Below are 17,504 nucleotides of genomic sequence, written 5' to 3'. Positions count from 1 at the left end.
TGAACTACAACCCCAGCCCTATGTTTTCAGAGTGTTGTTACACAGCTTGGTGGTCCTCATGTTATCCGGTATATTAATAGTGTCTCCCTCTGGTGAAGGTGAAGTTCTGTCCTGGTATGACTGTTTTTTCTTTGCCAGGGAACAAGAGCTTCCTTAACTCCTCTAACCTTTCATTACAGGTCCAGGAGTTTGGCTTTGAATACTGTTCTCACAAATGGAGTGAGAGCAGGAGATGGGGAAGCTGAAGAAAGGGCGGGAATACACGCCAGCATCTCTCTTTCAGAAATAGACCCACTTAGCCACGGAACTGGCAAGTTGCCCCTTAAGATAGATGCCCGTGGATCACAGCTGAGAAATTCCTCAGCTTCACACCCAAGTATTGTACATATAGAATCAGAGAATATGCCTGGAACTGTTAAAGAAAACATCCAGGAAGCCATTCCAGAGACAGCCACAAGTCCCACTGAATACCAAGATAAGCTGTACTTGCATTTAAAGGAAAACTTCAGTAAAGTGAAGGCTTATGCCATGGAAATCGCAAAAAAGGTCCCAGTCCCAGACCAGTGCACCATTGAAGGTAAGTGCTTTGAGCTTCCCACACTCAAGAAACTTCAGGTGTCAGTGACAAAGACAAAACTCTCAAAACACTTATGTACTTGTACCTATTTATGGACCTCTTGCTTTAAAATAGAGTGTTTGAAAATACCTTCCAGTATCTTTGCTTCTTCTCTTTGAGGGAAGCTGTCCCATCTGTTGACTTTTGTCTTTTTAGTTCTACACAGATGCTTCTGAGTCTCCGGAGTTTTGCAAACCTTTGTGTGGCTTTGTTTCCTATTCCCAGTGTTCAAAAAGGGAAACAACACAGTGACCTCGAAGCAGGCTCTGCGTTCAGGGCATCCAGAGAATGCTTCCATCCATGTAATCAAACAGGGAAGCCATGCATCTCACTGACCGTGACAGATTGTCCTCTTAGCCCATCGCTGTGTGCCCTGCTCTGGCCCCTCAGAGACTCGAGATCTGAGTGACAGACAGTCCCTGATTTCCTAGAGATTGGGGTACAGGAGGAGTACAGCAAAGCCACGCCAGGAGGTGGGACAGATAACAAGCCTGTGGGGGACACCAGGACAACAAAGAACAAAGTAGAGAAAGATTGTCAGGGGCTATACCTCCCACAGGAACACAGTTTAAAGTGTCACAAAAGACCCAGTCAAACTGAAGTCGTGACAGATCAGTCACAGTCTCTTGCCACTCTGTATAGGATGCTTGGTCCAAAGAAAGAATCACTGTATATTGAGTCTTTCTCTAATTATAATTTGGACATTTTGGTCATCACAGTTCTTGCGTTATGTTAGTCTCTTTAATGCTATGCATATCAATCAATAAATCTCCTGACACTCTCTTACATTTTATGTCTTTACTCTGACTCTGGGAAAAGATAGAATGTTTGAGACACAAGTGCACCAATACCAGGGCACCAGGGCACCAGAGCACCAGGGCACCAGGGCACCAGGCACCAGGGCAGATTGTAGACTGGACTAGCTTGGATGGCACTGTGGGGCTCTTAGGGCTTTACTCCAGCAGTCCTCAGACAACAGACACTCTTTCTTGGAAGTTAAAGTGAAGTGTCAACATGTCATCTTCCCACAGGAAAAAAGCCAGACAGTACAGCCCCCTAAGGCTACAGCAGAAAAGTGGGGATCCCTTGAGGGTCCACTTCCCCATACTCTACTTCCTACCCTGTTTCCCATTTCCAAACAGAGGAGAGATTGTGTTCTGCCAAGCCAAAGGAGCTTCAAGTGTAGCAAGTGTAATTAGTTGCTGTGTCTATACAGAGGCTGACACCTTTCAATGTCTGTGGTAATCTGACCAGCCTTCCTATATTTATTCTCTAGTGGTAAAAATGAAAGTGGTGTTGCTTACATTCAAATATATTCTCTATGGTGAAGTACACCGAAGTTCAATCTGAGTGACCTCTTTATAATTTCTATTTTGCCAATACTCTATGTACACAGGTTGAAGAGGTTAATGTAAGGGAGAAGTGAATTTCAAAGTGCCATAAAGGGTATCTGTTATCCAAGAGAAAGCCAAACACATTTCACTTCATAGAATAGTGTGTGTGTGTGTGTGTGTGTGTGTGTGTGTGTGTGTGTGTGTGAAATTTGGCCTAAAATATAGAAAGTTTACTCTATAATGACTTTCAATTGTGGAAGTAAACCAACAGAATTACTTTAAACATCCAGTTACAAAGAATTATTTCAGGAGTTAAATTAGCTTTAGACTCAACTAAATGATTTGGGTTTGTTTGGACTTTTTCCCCAAATGCTGAATGAATCCATTATCTAAAAAAAGAAAAAGAAAAAAGGTATAATTACTTTTGATGGTAATATTTCCAACCAGGGATAACCTAGAACTGAGTATGTATTTTTTACATTGACATTTTAGAATTCATTCACATTTTAGTAATTTCCTAGGGAATTCCTGTACAGGGCAGGGGCATGTGTACAGAATGGAATATTGATATGGCTCCTTGGTAATACATCTGCCAATGAAGCACTTGGACTTATTGCAGGAGACACTGTTGACATTCCAAAGATGGTGAACTAGTCAGTAGACACCAGCTGTCCTCTGGCTGACATGACTTCATGTGCTTCATGTCCTCACCCAGCACAACAGTATTACGTCTCTTTCCTTAGAACCTTAGTGAACATTCAGGCTGAGAAATTATGTTAATGTCAAGTGTGTTGTTGGCCTAAAAGAAGCATCTCCTTTCTGAGTAAATTATTCAAAACAATCAAGAGACAAAGAAGAAAAGAAGCAGAAACAAACAAAAACTTTGTTCAACATTTAATTAAAGAGACAAGCAGTAGGAAACAACAAAACAAGGTAGCATTTTGGAGTGCTATACAAAGCCCACACTGCAAAAATGATGAAACACCTTCATAAGGGAACTCTCTGGACATTAGGTTGGTTCATATGAGAAAGACAGAAAAGACAAAATGTTCGACTGTTTTGATCTACAAAAACATCAGTTTCCTGCCCTTCAACCTGATACTTCAATAATAAATAGTGATAGAAGAATAGGAGTCTCATGGAAACCACAGAAGTCAGTATAAGATGACTCAAGGTCACAAATCACATTGTTAACCCTGACCTTGGTCATACTGGGAACCAACAGTAGTGGGGAAGTGAATCTGTATTTATCTAACATCATCTCTGGAAAGAAACGTGTCAAACCCCAGGTCTTAATGAGGTTGGGTCACTTTTGAGTCGCAATATTCTTGTTATTGGGTGAGCCAGTTCTCTGATGAGTCTGGATGGCTTTGTTTCTGCTTACTAGTCACTGAAAACTGTGTATCTGTAAGCAAACATGGCCTAATGTTACTAGTTGATTATATTTACACACAGGACCAGAAAAATTAGATTCATCTGGCTAAGGATGTTTTAAAAGTTTGAATCATTAGTATTCATTAATGTGAGCAAAATAATCAGAGGCCAAAAGAATCTACACAGATAGTATTAAATACATCTTTGAAAATCTGGTCCATCTCTGGAGTTCTGAAAAGAACTTGTGAGCTTGTAAGAACCCATCAGTGTTACTTTGGTTTACTTTGAAGTGTTTCTTAATTGTATAAAAATAATCCTGACTTACAGAAAGCTTATTTTTAACTTTAGAAGATAGTTCTTGCTCCAATCAGGCCACATGAGAAGATTTTTCCTTAAAGAAAGATAAAACTCTCTGTAAAAATGAAGAAACGCTTGTATGCCTACATGCAAATAAAGCCTCATAACTTATCATTGGCAGGTAGCCCAGTTCACACTCATGGTCACTGAGAGGGAAGTGTCAACACAGGTCCCTACACTCTTCTAGCACAATTATGCAGTGGTTTACATCTCTGTGAATGTAAAGCCAAAGTTAGCATCCCTGAGGAAGAAAAGGGTGGAGAAATGTATTGACTGAATCACGAACTGGGAACATGGGAAGAAGCATGAAGCTTTTATTAGGGATGGGGCACTGTCACTGTCTCTGTTGGTATATGAAAGCACTTTAGACTTGGGTACAGACCTGAGCACACTCAGTTTAAGGTCATTGTTAAAGGATAGATGATAGGCACTTTTTTTGAGCATGCTGAGCTCAAGGTCATGATGCATGATGAGGCTAAGGGCTAAAATTCTGGTCAAGAGCACTGTGGGCATGCTCAGCTCTCACTATAAAGATGGTGGGCAGCAAATGCCTCCAGGCATGCTGGACTTTCATCACAGAACCTCGGGTGATGATTCGGATTCCTGTTGGAAGACAATTAGAAGCCTCACTGATAGTCTTTTCTCCTTCAAGGTACTGGGCTTGCCTAGCCGAAAACAGTCTAGCAGTGATAATAATGTGCATCGATTTGCTGCTTTCGATGACGTTTCTTAATTGTTGTTGTTGTTGTTGTTGTTTTTAATACATGAGCTTCAGGATTAAGATAATTTCTCCACCAAGAAAGTGGTAAAATTTGGAGCTGGAAAACAACTTGAAAACTTTTCACAGAATTTAAGAGTAAAAGACACCCTTGTTTCATTCTGGCCCTTTTCCCAAGACACTGATTAGGGAACACTAATTCCAGCTTCTAGAATTTTTTTCTTGGTGCTCTGGGACTTCTCTCAGATTGTGTTACTCTGGAGCTCATTTCTCCACAGAGTGGGTCTTAGCTAAAGGAGGCAGACATAATCATGGTGAAGTCTTCCTCTATGACTTTCTTGCCAACACTTGTATGGATTCAAGTCACCTGTGATGGTCTAGAGATTTCCAAATGCCACAGCTAGAGAAAGATCAGTGGATCTTTTGAAAGGGTCCTCTACACGTTGCTTTCATTAGCTCACACCAGATTGTTGTTCTATGTATCATGTCCCAAAGCAAGAGTAGGGATAAGTTCTAGACAGGCATATGACTTCAAATCAGTGGGTAGGATGTTACACACTTCCATCCACACTTATCACACCCCAAATTCCAGTAGAGGACATTAAGTACTGTTATTACCTGTTAGCTATGTTTTCAAAAGGTTCTGCTTAAAAGAAAATTGGGTTTTAAGTCATTAAGCCATTTTTAATCTTCCTTGCAAAGCCTGTCTTAGCTTGGGACGTGAAGTTTATCTACATATGAGATGAACATTTGCCTAACTGGAGAATAACATGCAACCAACTTTGTAAGCACTGGTACTCTCTAGGCCACTTGTGTGGAGATCTAGAAAGGTTTGTCTGCCTGTCAGTGAAACCAGGCACCCAAAACCCGGAAACGACCAGCCCTTTGTGATAACGTTCACCTTGGGCATGCCTCTGGTAGATTTAAATATACCTTGCTCACAAATAATTAGATGCACAAGCGAGCTTATAAATGAGAAAAAAAAATGTACAGAAATGTATTTCATACCCCTTACCCTGGAGATAACCCACATTAAAGAGAAGATAAGCAGAGACAGTTTGCTCTAGTGTGTCTCTGTGTCTTGGATGCAGTCTTCTAAAGGCAGCATCTTTAAACTATGCGGTTATGTGGTGAAGTACTCACTGGCAGTCGGTCTTCGCATTCTTTTTCACAAGAGCTTACACTCAGATTCTTATTGGTCATCCACTGTCATTGTTTTGGGACTGCTTGCTCTAAGAGATAAAATGTGGTGCTGAGACAATGAGTGTCCCCTGCAGAAGGGGGGCATTCCAGTCCAATGCTACAGGTTAAATCTCAGTAAAGTGTACCCTGTTTTCCACTAACTTCCCCAGTGAAACTGCTCTGCAGAGAAGCAAATGGCAGCCTCTGCTCACCATCAAATCTCATTTCAAAACCTAACAAGAAGAGAAAAACTGTATCTTGATCTCTGTTGCAATTGAAGTGCTGGTACCCAGGAAACTGAAGAATGGTAATATGGCTGGGTGAAATGATGGGACAGAGAAAAGATGGATAGCGGAGGGACATGGGCAACTTACCTCTAGTTGCACCAAATTTCAGAGGATGGAGGATATCTAGGTGTTTGCCCAAAATGTAGGCAGACAGGGGTCCAGGTGTTCAATAATGTGTGTTAGGGTTCACCTTCAGAAAGTTGCATGTTCCCAGAAGCAGGTGAGTCTGACAGGGACCTGAGCACCTGTTGGCAGACAGACCTGAAATGAGCACACAGACCCTCAGCCAATCCCTGGGTTACTTTTTTGCAGTTTAGGAACTGGTAAGAAGAAAAATAACAAACCTTTTTTCTCTTATCTTATAGAAAGATTCAACAAACTTTTAAAAACTATGTTATGGAAATAATCATTTCTTTCAGATGAATATTTTACATGAAGCATTTCATGTCAACATTAAAATAAGCCATGAGTTCTCAAGAACTCTGAGAGAATGGATCTCTCCCCTTAGAAAAACAAGTTCTAAGGCAGACTCTCTGGCATCCTCTAGGGATGAGTCTCCACATGGCAAGCCTAGGGTCTTTTCTCGTCTGTTTTTTTCTCACAGGGAGGGCTCCCATTTCAGACCTTGTCTGTGTTAGGGTTTCTATTGCTGTGATAAAACACCATGACCAAGAACAACTTGGGGAGGGAAGGGTTTGTTTCACCTTGCAACTCTCAGGTCATGTTTTATTACTGAGGGAAGTCAGGGCAGGAACTCACGACAGGAAACTGGAGGCAGGAGCTGAAGCAGAAACTGTGGAGGAATGCTGCTTGCTGGCTTCCTCCTTGTAGCTTGCTCAGCCTGCCTTCTTACACACCCAGGACCCAGGGGGTGGCACTTCCCACAGCGAGCTGGGCCCTCCCACATCAATCATTAATCAAGACAATACCCTCATAGAAGTGCCTACAGGCTGATCTTACAGAAGCATCCTCTCAATTAAGATATGTCTAGTTTTGTATCAAGCATATAAAAATCAACCAGCGCAGATGTCATGAGTTCTGGCCCAGCCCACTTTAAACCGAAACCCTTCTTCTGAGAGTGTGATTCTCTTTCTCATCTACAAAATTTAAGTTAAAACTATATTTCACATATGATCACATATATTTAGATATTTGAAGGAATGCTAACCTGGAAAATAACATCTTACCTCCATGGCTAGCAACAAAAGCAGATGACTATGTCCCCCAACAAGATGCTCAAGGCCCCAAGGCCCAAGAACCTTGTCATCTATCTCTTTAGCATGGTAGGTGCTATAAAACAGAACACAACCAGGCATGGAGATGGACGTGGGATGGGACTGCTGTTAGACGGAATGACTGGGAAAGGCTCTCCACCCATGTGACCTGCATTGGTGGTCTAAAGAGATGAGGTAGGGGTGAAAGGCAAATTCAGAACTCTGAGAGAGAAGAGTGTTTCACTGAGGAAATGTGGACCAGGGTGGCTGAGATGCGGGTGTCAGAAAGTGTCCACACCTTGTATGCTGCAAGCAAAGCTGTCAGCAATACTGGGTGGGACGGGGGTTAGGAGATGGAGGACAAGGAGATGGAAGACAAAGAGGCTGGGCCTGGCCACCCAAAGGATAAAAGCATCCTTTACCAAGACAGCTTAGACTAGAGAAAGAGAGAATATGAAGAGATAGGCATTAAACACAAAGAGGTAGGAATTAAAGTTTGGTTTTAGGCTTGTGAGTTCAGACTATCTTTTTTAAAAGTAATAAATGGTATTTTTTTAAGTACCTTTAGAGTCATAGAAAAATTAAGTAAAAGGTGTGGAGTTTCAGTGGTCATGGTGGCACATGCCTTTAATCCCAGCCCTTGGATGGCAGAGACAGGAGGGTCTCTGTGGGTTCAAGGTCAACCTCATCTATACAGCAAATTCTAGGTCAGCCAGGACTACATAGAGGGGCCCTGATTTAAAAATTAAAGTAAAATTTTAATAAAGGGAAGAATTATGCAGTGTCTATGTGCCCCCACCCCCACACAGAGACAACACCTGCACAATGCCCATCTACCATAGCAGTAAAGCAGGTATGCAGCTGATGAAACTATCTTGTCCCATTATCACTTATAGCTTATATGAAGATTCATGAGGATTCATTCTTGGCTTGGATCTTTAAAAATAATCCACCAAGTCCAACTAGTGCTGTGCATACATTCACATCATCCACTGGGGTATGCGCAGCCTACCAACCAATGCCCTCCCTCAAAGTAAAGTGATCTCTCAGCCTCAGCACCCATCAGCTGCCATTAGCTCCTCCACTCGGGTGCACCATCGGGAACTCTCCCACCTCCTCGCTGCAATCTTGGTTTTGATGGGGTCTTTCATGAGAAACCATGAGTTCATGTGTGTGACGACTGTGTCAAGCCCAGAGAACAGCCTTTTACAGCCCTCCTCCCCTTCATCTGTCTCTTACGTTTTTTTCTGGTCCCTCTATGTCCCCTGAGCCTGGATTGGGGAGAGGTGGAGGTTGACATAGTGGTCCCATCATCTGTAGCTGAACTCAGCCACTTATTTTCAGTACTTTGAATAATTATGAGTCCTTGTAGTAACCACTACCCAAATGTAATAAGTTTCTCCGACCAAGGTTGGGAGCAGCACAAATCTATGGCTATAAAAATAAATATTTAAAAGGCAGTTTGACAGCATGACCATTTAGCAAAACATCAGTGGGTTCTCTTCTAGATCCTGTGGCTTCCCTAGCCAAAGGTTTGTGCCAGGCGTTCATTCCCTCCTGTGGAGCAGGCCTAAAGAGAGCCATTGGTTACCCCCATGAACAGTCTTGACACTATTGCTCCAGTGAGCATATCTTGCATGGCAGATCACTATTGTAGCATGTGTGATTCAGTGCTAGTTAAGACTACTGGTGTCTTTTCTTCCCAAGCAGCTTACATAGCACCTTCTGGAACTAAGACAGTTAGCCATCAGGGAGAGTTTCCTGGTCAGTTCAGGATTAGCTTCTCTGTGTCCTGCAACTGAAGTATGTAGTATCTCCTGTGATAGCCTCTTACCATCTACTTAGGACATACAGCCACGAGCAATGGCAATAGTGGGAGTTGTTTTGGTGTTTCTGGGGCTCCTTGACCAGTAATTCATAGGAAAGCAACCTGTGCCTGGCCCTCAGATTTTCATTTAATAACCAATGTCCCCTGAAAGCAAAGTTGTTTAACAATGAGTGATGCCTCTGTTCAAGCTCCTTTTTATTTTTAACCATGCTTTAGTTAGTTTACAAACTAATGGGGTTCCATAAGGCTTCTTCATACATCTTTAGTTTGAGTTAGGCAACCACCCTACACCGATTCCCCATCCCCACTTAAACCTTTAGCTCTGAGTCATATTACATGTGATCTATTATTCCTTTTCATTATATTTTCTACTTGGGTTGCAGAATCATAGGGTCCTATGTGGCTTCTTCATGCACACTTCATTTAGTTAACTGTCCCCTGACCATGTTTCCATATCCCCCTGACTCCACTACCCACTTCAGTCTCTCCCCCATTGTTCCCTCATTATACAGAATTAGTCCTAATGTGCTGAAAGTTCCATGCTCTACTTATTTCCCATTTATTGCTCGTTCATTTATTCATTCTTCAATATTCTGAGTGTCTGTTACATGACAGCACCACACGAGGCACCTGAAAAACTTCAGTGTGATGATCTTAACTTCATTAAGACTGTTCTACTTTGAAAAGCCATGAAATAAACAATAAAAATGAAAAATAAGCTGTCCTGGCTGTTCTATGTCAACTTGACACAAGCTAGAGTTACTGAAAGGAGGGAACCTCAATTGAGAAAACTCCTCCATAAGATCTGGCTGCAAAGCATTTTTTTTTTAAATTAGTGATTAATGAGGGTGCAGCCCACTGTGGGTGTGCCATCCCTGGGCTGGTCCTGGGTTCTATAAGAAAGCAGATTAAGCAAGCCATGGGGCACAAGCCAGTACGCAGCATCCCTCCATGGTTTCTGCATCACTTCCTGCCTCCAGGTTCCTTCCCAGTTTGAGTTCTTGCCCTGACTTCCTTCAATGATGGACTACAACGACCAAATAAACCCTTTCTTCCCCAAATTGCTTTTGTCATGGTGTTTCATCACAATGATAGAAAACCTAACTAAGGGATAAACACAGTAGGGAAGATGTTAGAACATGGTAAGTGCTTTGATAAAAGAAAAAATAAAGAGAAGAACATAAACAAAGGAAAGGAAGGGGTCCTTATATGTATAGAGTTGCAGAGAGAGATGGGAAAGTTGCAGGGAGAGATGAGAGAAGTGTAGGGAGAGATGGGAAGGGTTGGGAGACTTTTGATGACTGCTTCTATTTCTTTAGAGATCATTGGTCTATTTAAATTATTTATCTGATCTTGATTTAATTTTGGTGTGTGGTACCTATCAAGAAACTTGTCCATTTCTTTTAGAATTTCCATTTTTGTGGAGTACAGATTTTTGAAGTATGACCTGATGATTCTCTGGATTTCCTCATTGTCTGTTGTCATGTCCTTTTGTTTCTGATTTTATTAATGTGGATATTCTCTCTACTTTTAGTTAATTTGGATAAGGGCTTCTCTATCTTGTTGATTGTCTCAAAGAACCAACTTTTTGTTTCAATGATTCTTTATATTGTTCTCTTTGTTTCTATTGATTTCAGCCCTCAGTTTGATTATTTCCTGCTATCTATCTATGCTATCTATTCCTCTTGGGTGTGTTTGCTTATTTTTGTTCTAGAGCTTTCAGATTTGCTGTTAAGTGGCAAATATGAGATTTCTCCAAATTCTTTATGCAGGCTCTTCATGCTATGAACTTTTCTTTTAGCACAGCTTTCTTTGTGTCCCATGAGTTTGGGTATGCCGTGTATTCATTTTCATTGAATTCTGGCAAGTCTTTAATTTCCATCTTTACTTCGGCCTTATCCAGTTGTCGTTCATTGTAGAGTTGTTTAGTTTCCATGGGTTTGTAGGCTTTCTGTAGTTCCTGTTGTTGTTGAACTCCAGCTTTAATCCATGGTGATCTGGCAGGATACAGGGGTTTATTTCAGTTTTTTGTATCTGTTGAGACTTGCTTTGTGACCAAGTATTTGGTCAGTTTTGGAGAAGGTTCCAAGTGGTGCTGAGAAGAAGGTATATTCTTTTGTATTGGGGTGAAATGTTCTGTAGATATTTTTTAGGTCCATTTGAGTCATAATATCTGTTAATTCCATGATTTCTCTGTTTAGTTTCTGTCTGGATGACTTGCCCATTGGTGAGAGTCGGGTAGTGAAGCCCCCCACTATTAATGTGTGGGGTTCAATGTATGACTTAAGTTTTAGTAATGTTTGTTTTACAGATGTGGGTGACCTTGTATTTGGGGCCTAGATGTTTAGGATTGAGACATTATGTTGGTGGATTATCCTTTTATGAGTATGAAATGTCTTTCTTCATTCTTTTGAATAATTTTGGTTTGAATTCTATTTTCTTAAATATTAGGATAGCTACACCAGCTTGCTCCTTAGGTCTGTTTGATTGGAAAGTCTTTTCCTGACACTTTACTCTGAGGTAATGTCTATCTTTGATGTTGAGGTGTGTTTCTTGTATGAAGCACAAGGATGGATCTTGTTTTCATATCAATTCTGTTAGCCTATGTTTTTTATTGGCAAATTTAGTTCATTAATATTAAGAGATATTAATGACCAGTGATTGCTAATTCCTGTTATTTTTTTGGTGTGTGTGTGTGTGTGTGTGTGTGTGTGTGTGTGTGTGTATGTGTGTGTGTGTATGAGTTTCCCTTCTTTGGATTTTGCTGGTGTGAGATTATCTATTACCTGTGTTTTTGTAAGTGTAGGTAACTTCCTTGGGTTGGAGTTTTCCTTCTAGTACCTGCTATGGAGCTGGATTTGTGGGAAAATATTTTACTTTGTAATGAAATATAATGTTTTCTCCATCTATGGTGATTGAAAGGTTTGTTGGGTATAGTAATCTGGGCTGGCATTTGTGGTCTCTTAGAGTCTACAAGACATCTGGCCATGCCTTCCTGGCTTTTAGAACCTCCATTGAGAAATCAGGTGTAATTCTGATAGGTCTGCCTTTATTTGTTACTTGGCCTTTTCCTTTGCAGCTCTCAATATTCTTTCTTTATTCTGTATGCTTAGTGTTTTGATTATTATGTGGCACAGGAACTTTTTTTTTCAATCTAGTCTATTTGGTGTTCTGTAAGTTTCTTATACCTTTATAGGTATGTCCTTCTTTATGTTGGAAAATTTTTCTTCTATGATTTTTTTTAAAGTTTATTTCTGTGCCTTTGAGCTGGGATTCTTATTCTTTTATTCCTATTATTCTTAGATTTGGTCTTTTCATAATGTTCCAGATTTCTTGGATGTTTTGTGTTAGGAATGTTTAGATTTAACATTTTCTTTGACTGATGAATCTATTTCTTCTATCATATCTTCAATGCCTGAGATTCTCTCTTCTATCTCTTGTATTTGTTGGTGATGCTTGCATCTGTAGTTCCTGTTTGCTTACCTAGATTTTCCATTTCCAGCATTCCCTTAGTTCATATTTTCTTTATTGCTTCTATTTCCATTTTCAGGTCTTGAATCATTTCCTTCACCTGCATGTTTGTTTTTTCTTGACTTTCTTGGTGTTCTTTAAGAGATTTATTGATTTCTTCCATGGGGGGAGGTGTATTTTCCTCAATTTCTTTAAGAGTTTTTTTTTTTTTTTTTTTCATTTCCCCTTTGAGGACCTCTATCACCTTCAAGTTATTTTTAAAGTCATTTTCTTGTGCTTCAGCTGCATTGGAATGTTCAGGTCTTGCTGTCACAAGATAGCTGGGTCCTGGTGGTGCCATATTGCCCTTTCTGTTATTGATTGTGTTCTCACACTGGCCTTTAGGCATCTGCTTTGGGGATGATTATAAGTCTAGGTGTTGATTCCTGTGTCTATCATTTTTGGATAGGTGTTTTGTTCTTTGGTTTCTGTTTCCTCTCTGGTCTTCTGGCTGAAGTAACCAAGGATTCTGGTGACTAGTGAGTCTCCCATTTCAGTAGGGTGTCTTCACTGTGTTTTTGGGGGGGCCTTGGGTTCCCAGATCCAGCCTGGCCTCTGGTAAACAGAAGTCTTCTTCCAAAGCTGTAGCTGGAATATGGAGCCCAGGGCTGGGGCATGAGGGGATTGCAGTCTGGGGTTTGGGGGCAGCCTTTAAGGAGTGCTAGCAGGCAGTGGGCTGTGTCTTACCTGGAGTTCCTAGGACCAGCTTGGCCTTTGGTAAAGCAGTCAGGTCTGTGGCCTGAAGTATGGGCCTGGGGAGGTGGGGGAGGTACACTCTGGGGTTGTTGGGCAGGCTTTAAGAAGTGTTAGCAGGTGGTGGGCAGTGTCTTACCCTGTGGTTACTAATCCAGCCTGGCCTCCAGTAAAGCCTAAGTCTTCTTCAGAAGTTCAGTTTGGAACTTTTAATGAGAATACTTTGCATCAGTACTAGTGATGCTGGCAACTTGAACCCTAATAGTGACTCCAGGCTCTGAAGTGTCCTGTCCTGTGTTCTAGTCACAGCTCTGCTGTAAGTCATTTCCCATGACTTGATTAGGTGTCTTCTTTTCTTTTGTTCTCACATCATTGTGCTTCTCCCCAAAGGATGCTAAGAATTTGTAAGTTTTCAAGCTGTGTTCCCTAAAAAGCCTTGGGGTCATTCACAGTATGTCATGGCAATAAAGCAGTGGTTTAACTCAGAGACAAGTTTACAAGACGATTTAGTCATGTTTTAGGACATCTTTTTGCCACAGTTTGGGACTGGTTACTATGGGTATCTATTGGCTTTGGCCTATGGGAGTTGATAAGCATCTAATGCATAATTTCTGTCTTCCATCCTCTTTCCTCTTGCCCTCAAGCTGGGCAGCTCTGATGTAGGTGGTTTTGCACACTGGCCTTCCTCATAGATGCTTAAACCAAGAGTCCCACAGCTTAAGGTACTGTGACACACTCTGGACTGGGTTACTTCCAGGGCTTTTATGTTCTGCATGCAATGAAGTCCAAATATCTCATTCCAGAGGTGGCAGAAGTATGAAACTATTGATACTTGACTTTTGTTTGTTTGTTTGTTTGTTTTTCAAGACAGAGTTTCTCTGTGTAACTTTGGTGCCTGTCCTGGAACTCACTCTGTAGACCAGGCTGGCCTCAAACTCACAGAGATCCGCCTGCCTCTGCCTCCCAAGTATTGGGATTAAAGGCGTGTGCCACCACCACCCAGCTGATACTTGACTTTTCTTAATCAGCTTCAACTTTATACCTAATTTTATATCTCTAATAAGCATACACCAAAAGAAACCTTTTTCATATTAGTTCCCTGTCCTTTTCCTCTAGTGGTTTTGCTTCTGTTAGGAGGAAACAGGCTGTATTATCAGGACTTTTTGAGGTTTTTGTCACTATTTGCTTAAATTCATTAATATGCATTAAATGGCAAATAACCCTAATTAGCATATTGGTACACTGTGTTTGTGTTTACTATTCCTATTCCAATAGATTTGTTTACCTTCCTCAGTTGCACCAAATCTACAAACAAAAATACATTTTGAAAGAGACGGATAATTCATTCAATGTGAAAAAATAAACACAGAAAATTAAACAAATCCATTAGTTGAGTTATTCTTCAGACATTTATATCTGAAGACTTTTGCAATAGTGAATGTGGTTACAATTGACCAAATGGTGATAGAAAGGACAGAAGCTGTATCAGTCACAAAATCTACAGTGTCCGTAAATTAAAGGACTCTAATAGCTTGGGGAAGGGTAGCAAGAATGTTATCTTGCCCTGCCCTGAAGCCAGGAATGAAAGGGTCCATCAGATCCTAGTAGTACTGAAAAGAACTTTTGTGTTAAAGAAATGTGCGATTTAACTGAGTCCATCCTTTCCTCTGTGGTACCAGGGTTAGCTGTATAGCCTCTTCACAGCACTGATTTTGTGGTTCTAGGCATCCTTGGATGTGCATTTTAAGAAAGATGATTGGGCTTAGAAGGCAAGAAACTTACACCTGGGAATATGTTTAAATTTATGTTCTGTGTCCTGATTCTCCATAAACATGGTATTTATTTCTTTATGGATGGTAGTTTTGTAAGTCTCAGAATACCCTTGCATCCAATGTGTCTTAAAAATGCCTCACTAAATGTATAAGTGAGTAAAGTAAAAGATGTGGATTACATTTCACTTAAAATACACAGAGAATTAAAATTAAGCAAAAATATGTTGGAGGCAATATATTCTCCTAACCTTAAAACATTGAAAAGAGAGTGAAACAAATAAATTTACCTTCATTGATGTTCAGTGATTAATCCAATTGGCCCTCATTCCTCTTTATGGGAACTGTCATTGTACTATAAATCACCATTTCTTCTATTGAATGTATGACGTACTCTTTTCTTAGTTCTTCATAAAGAACCTTGGACACACTTAAATACAACTTGGGAAAGGAAAGGGTTTATTTCATCTTGTAATTCCAGGTCACAGTCCATTGTAACATGAATCTTTTTTTTTTTTATTGATTTATTTTATTTATTATGTATACAGTGTTCTGTCTGCTTGTATGCTTGCAGGCCAGAAGAGGGCACCAGATCTCTTTATAGATGGTTGTGAGCCACCATGTGGTTGCTGGGAATTGAACTCAGGACCCCTGGAAGAAGAGTCAATGCTCTTAACCTCTGAGCCATCTCTCCAGCCCCCGTAACATGAATCTTAAAGGGTCTTATTAATTAAAAAAAAACTCAGTGCCAGCTATTGGGGTAAATTCTGAAAGGTCAGAGAGACAGAACAAGCCACAGCTAACCTCACCTTGCCAACTTCTCAGCTGATCCTGTTTCCTCAAACTGGAAGCCTGAGTCCTCATCTGAATGGATCTCAGCCGAACTGCTGCTGAAAGCCTAAAAGCTTAAGAGCCTCTAGTTCCTGGTCCTCGCGCCTTCTATACCTTTCTTCTTCCTGCCATCACTTCCTTGGATTAAAGGCGTCTGTCTGCCTTTTCCAAGCAAAACATGAGATCTCAAGTGCTGGCATTAAAGGTGTGTGTCACCATGCCTAGCTGTTTCCAGCGTGGCCTTGAACTCACAGAGAACCGGATGGATCTCTGCTTCCCAAGTGATAGGATTAAAGGTGTGTGTGCCACCATTTTCTGTATGTCTATCTAGTGGCTGTTCTGTTCTCTGACCCCAGATAAGTTTATTAGGGTGCACAATCACCACAGTCCATCATTGAGAGATGTCAGGACAGGAACTCAAAGCAGGCACCTGAAGGCAGAACTGCTTGCTACCCTGATCCGATAATCAATGAATACAGCAGAAACCATGGAGGATGATGCTTACTAATTTGCTCCCTGGCTCTCAAATGAGCTTGTGTTTAGCTAGCTATGTTAGCCTTGGACCACCCACTGGAAGAATGGTGCTCCCCGGCTCCTCCCCCTCCTCCCGCCGCAGTGGGCTGAGCCCTTTACAGCAGTTGTTAATGCAGCACAAACATGCCCCCACAGCAATTGAATCTATCTAGGCAATGACTCAATTAAGGCTTTTCCTCTCTGATGACTCTAAGCCTTGTCAAGTTAACAATGAGGCCTAACCAGGATAGTCATTGTCAAATCTTCATGATGAAATTTTATTTTCCAATTATGCCAATTCATAAATACAAGCATACCATGGGAATTTTTGTTCTTTTTCAGCAAAGTCTTCAAACTTGTATAAATTGAGTCTACTGTAAAAGATTCAAGACCAGCATTCTTCACATTCCTGCAGTATTGATATTGTCCTTATAGTTCAAGTATCAAATACGTATTAACTATTTAAGATATTTGTGTTATTATTTTTAAAAATGTGTCATGTTTGACTTTGAGTTCCCTAGTTAACTGTGCTTTTTGAACTTATGTGCAACAGAAGAATTCTTCTATTTCCTTGAAGTAATTCAGCTATTATATGAATAAAACTGTTTGAGAATTTAAATACTAAAATATGAGGAAATTACCAAAAGAAAAAAAGAAATAGAATAGCATGTTTGCGCCTACAGTTTGTTAAATTATTATCTGTAGATATATTTAGTGTAAATGATGATGCCCTAATAGTTAAAGAACCATCTCATTCCAAGTCAGAAATTGAGCTTTCAAACATTTGAGGCTTAAGAAATGCCCAAACATTTTAAACCAAGTGTTACATTTGTTATCTTTTGAACTCAAGTCCATTTTTGAAGCATGTACTCCATGTGGTCAAATTCATTTTCACTTTCTCCCTCAGGACATGGCTTGGGGAGCTGCTCTCATCTCCACGGGATGTTTCCCTAGAGCAGAAATCTTACCAAGAAATGAGTGTGTCAGTGTTAAGAAGTACCAGGCGCACATCAGAATGTAACCATACTGAAGTAAAGAGAATTCTTCTTACTTTTGATCACGGTCCTATCCTTCCACTCAAGACACAGTAAAATAATAGGAACTTGACATGGAGTCAGCTGGTCATTGTAGTAGGAAACTTAAAAGGTCTTATTAATGAAACCAAACCTGAGGCCAGTTATTGGGGTGAATGCTGGAAGATCAGAGAAGCAGAACAAGCCACAGCTATCTCACCTTGCTAGTTCCTCAGGTGATCTTGTTTCCTCAGGCTGGAAACTT

At 40.7% G+C, this 17,504-nt stretch overlaps 1 protein-coding gene across 1 annotated transcript in view; it reads left to right on the top strand.

Annotated features, from left to right (window-relative positions):
• Veph1 (ventricular zone expressed PH domain containing 1) overlaps positions 1–17,504 on the top strand; it is a 205,886-nt gene that overhangs the window by 113,399 nt on the left and 74,983 nt on the right. Inside the window, exon 9 of the mRNA XM_036189338.1 lies at positions 180–577. Within this exon, the coding sequence (XP_036045231.1) occupies positions 180–577 (398 nt within the window). The remainder of the gene's footprint in view (positions 1–179; positions 578–17,504) is intronic.

Source organism: Onychomys torridus, chromosome 6, assembly GCF_903995425.1.
Source record: "Onychomys torridus chromosome 6, mOncTor1.1, whole genome shotgun sequence".
NCBI lineage: Eukaryota > Metazoa > Chordata > Mammalia > Rodentia > Cricetidae > Onychomys > Onychomys torridus.
This window is presented reverse-complemented; position numbering and strand designations above follow the sequence as displayed.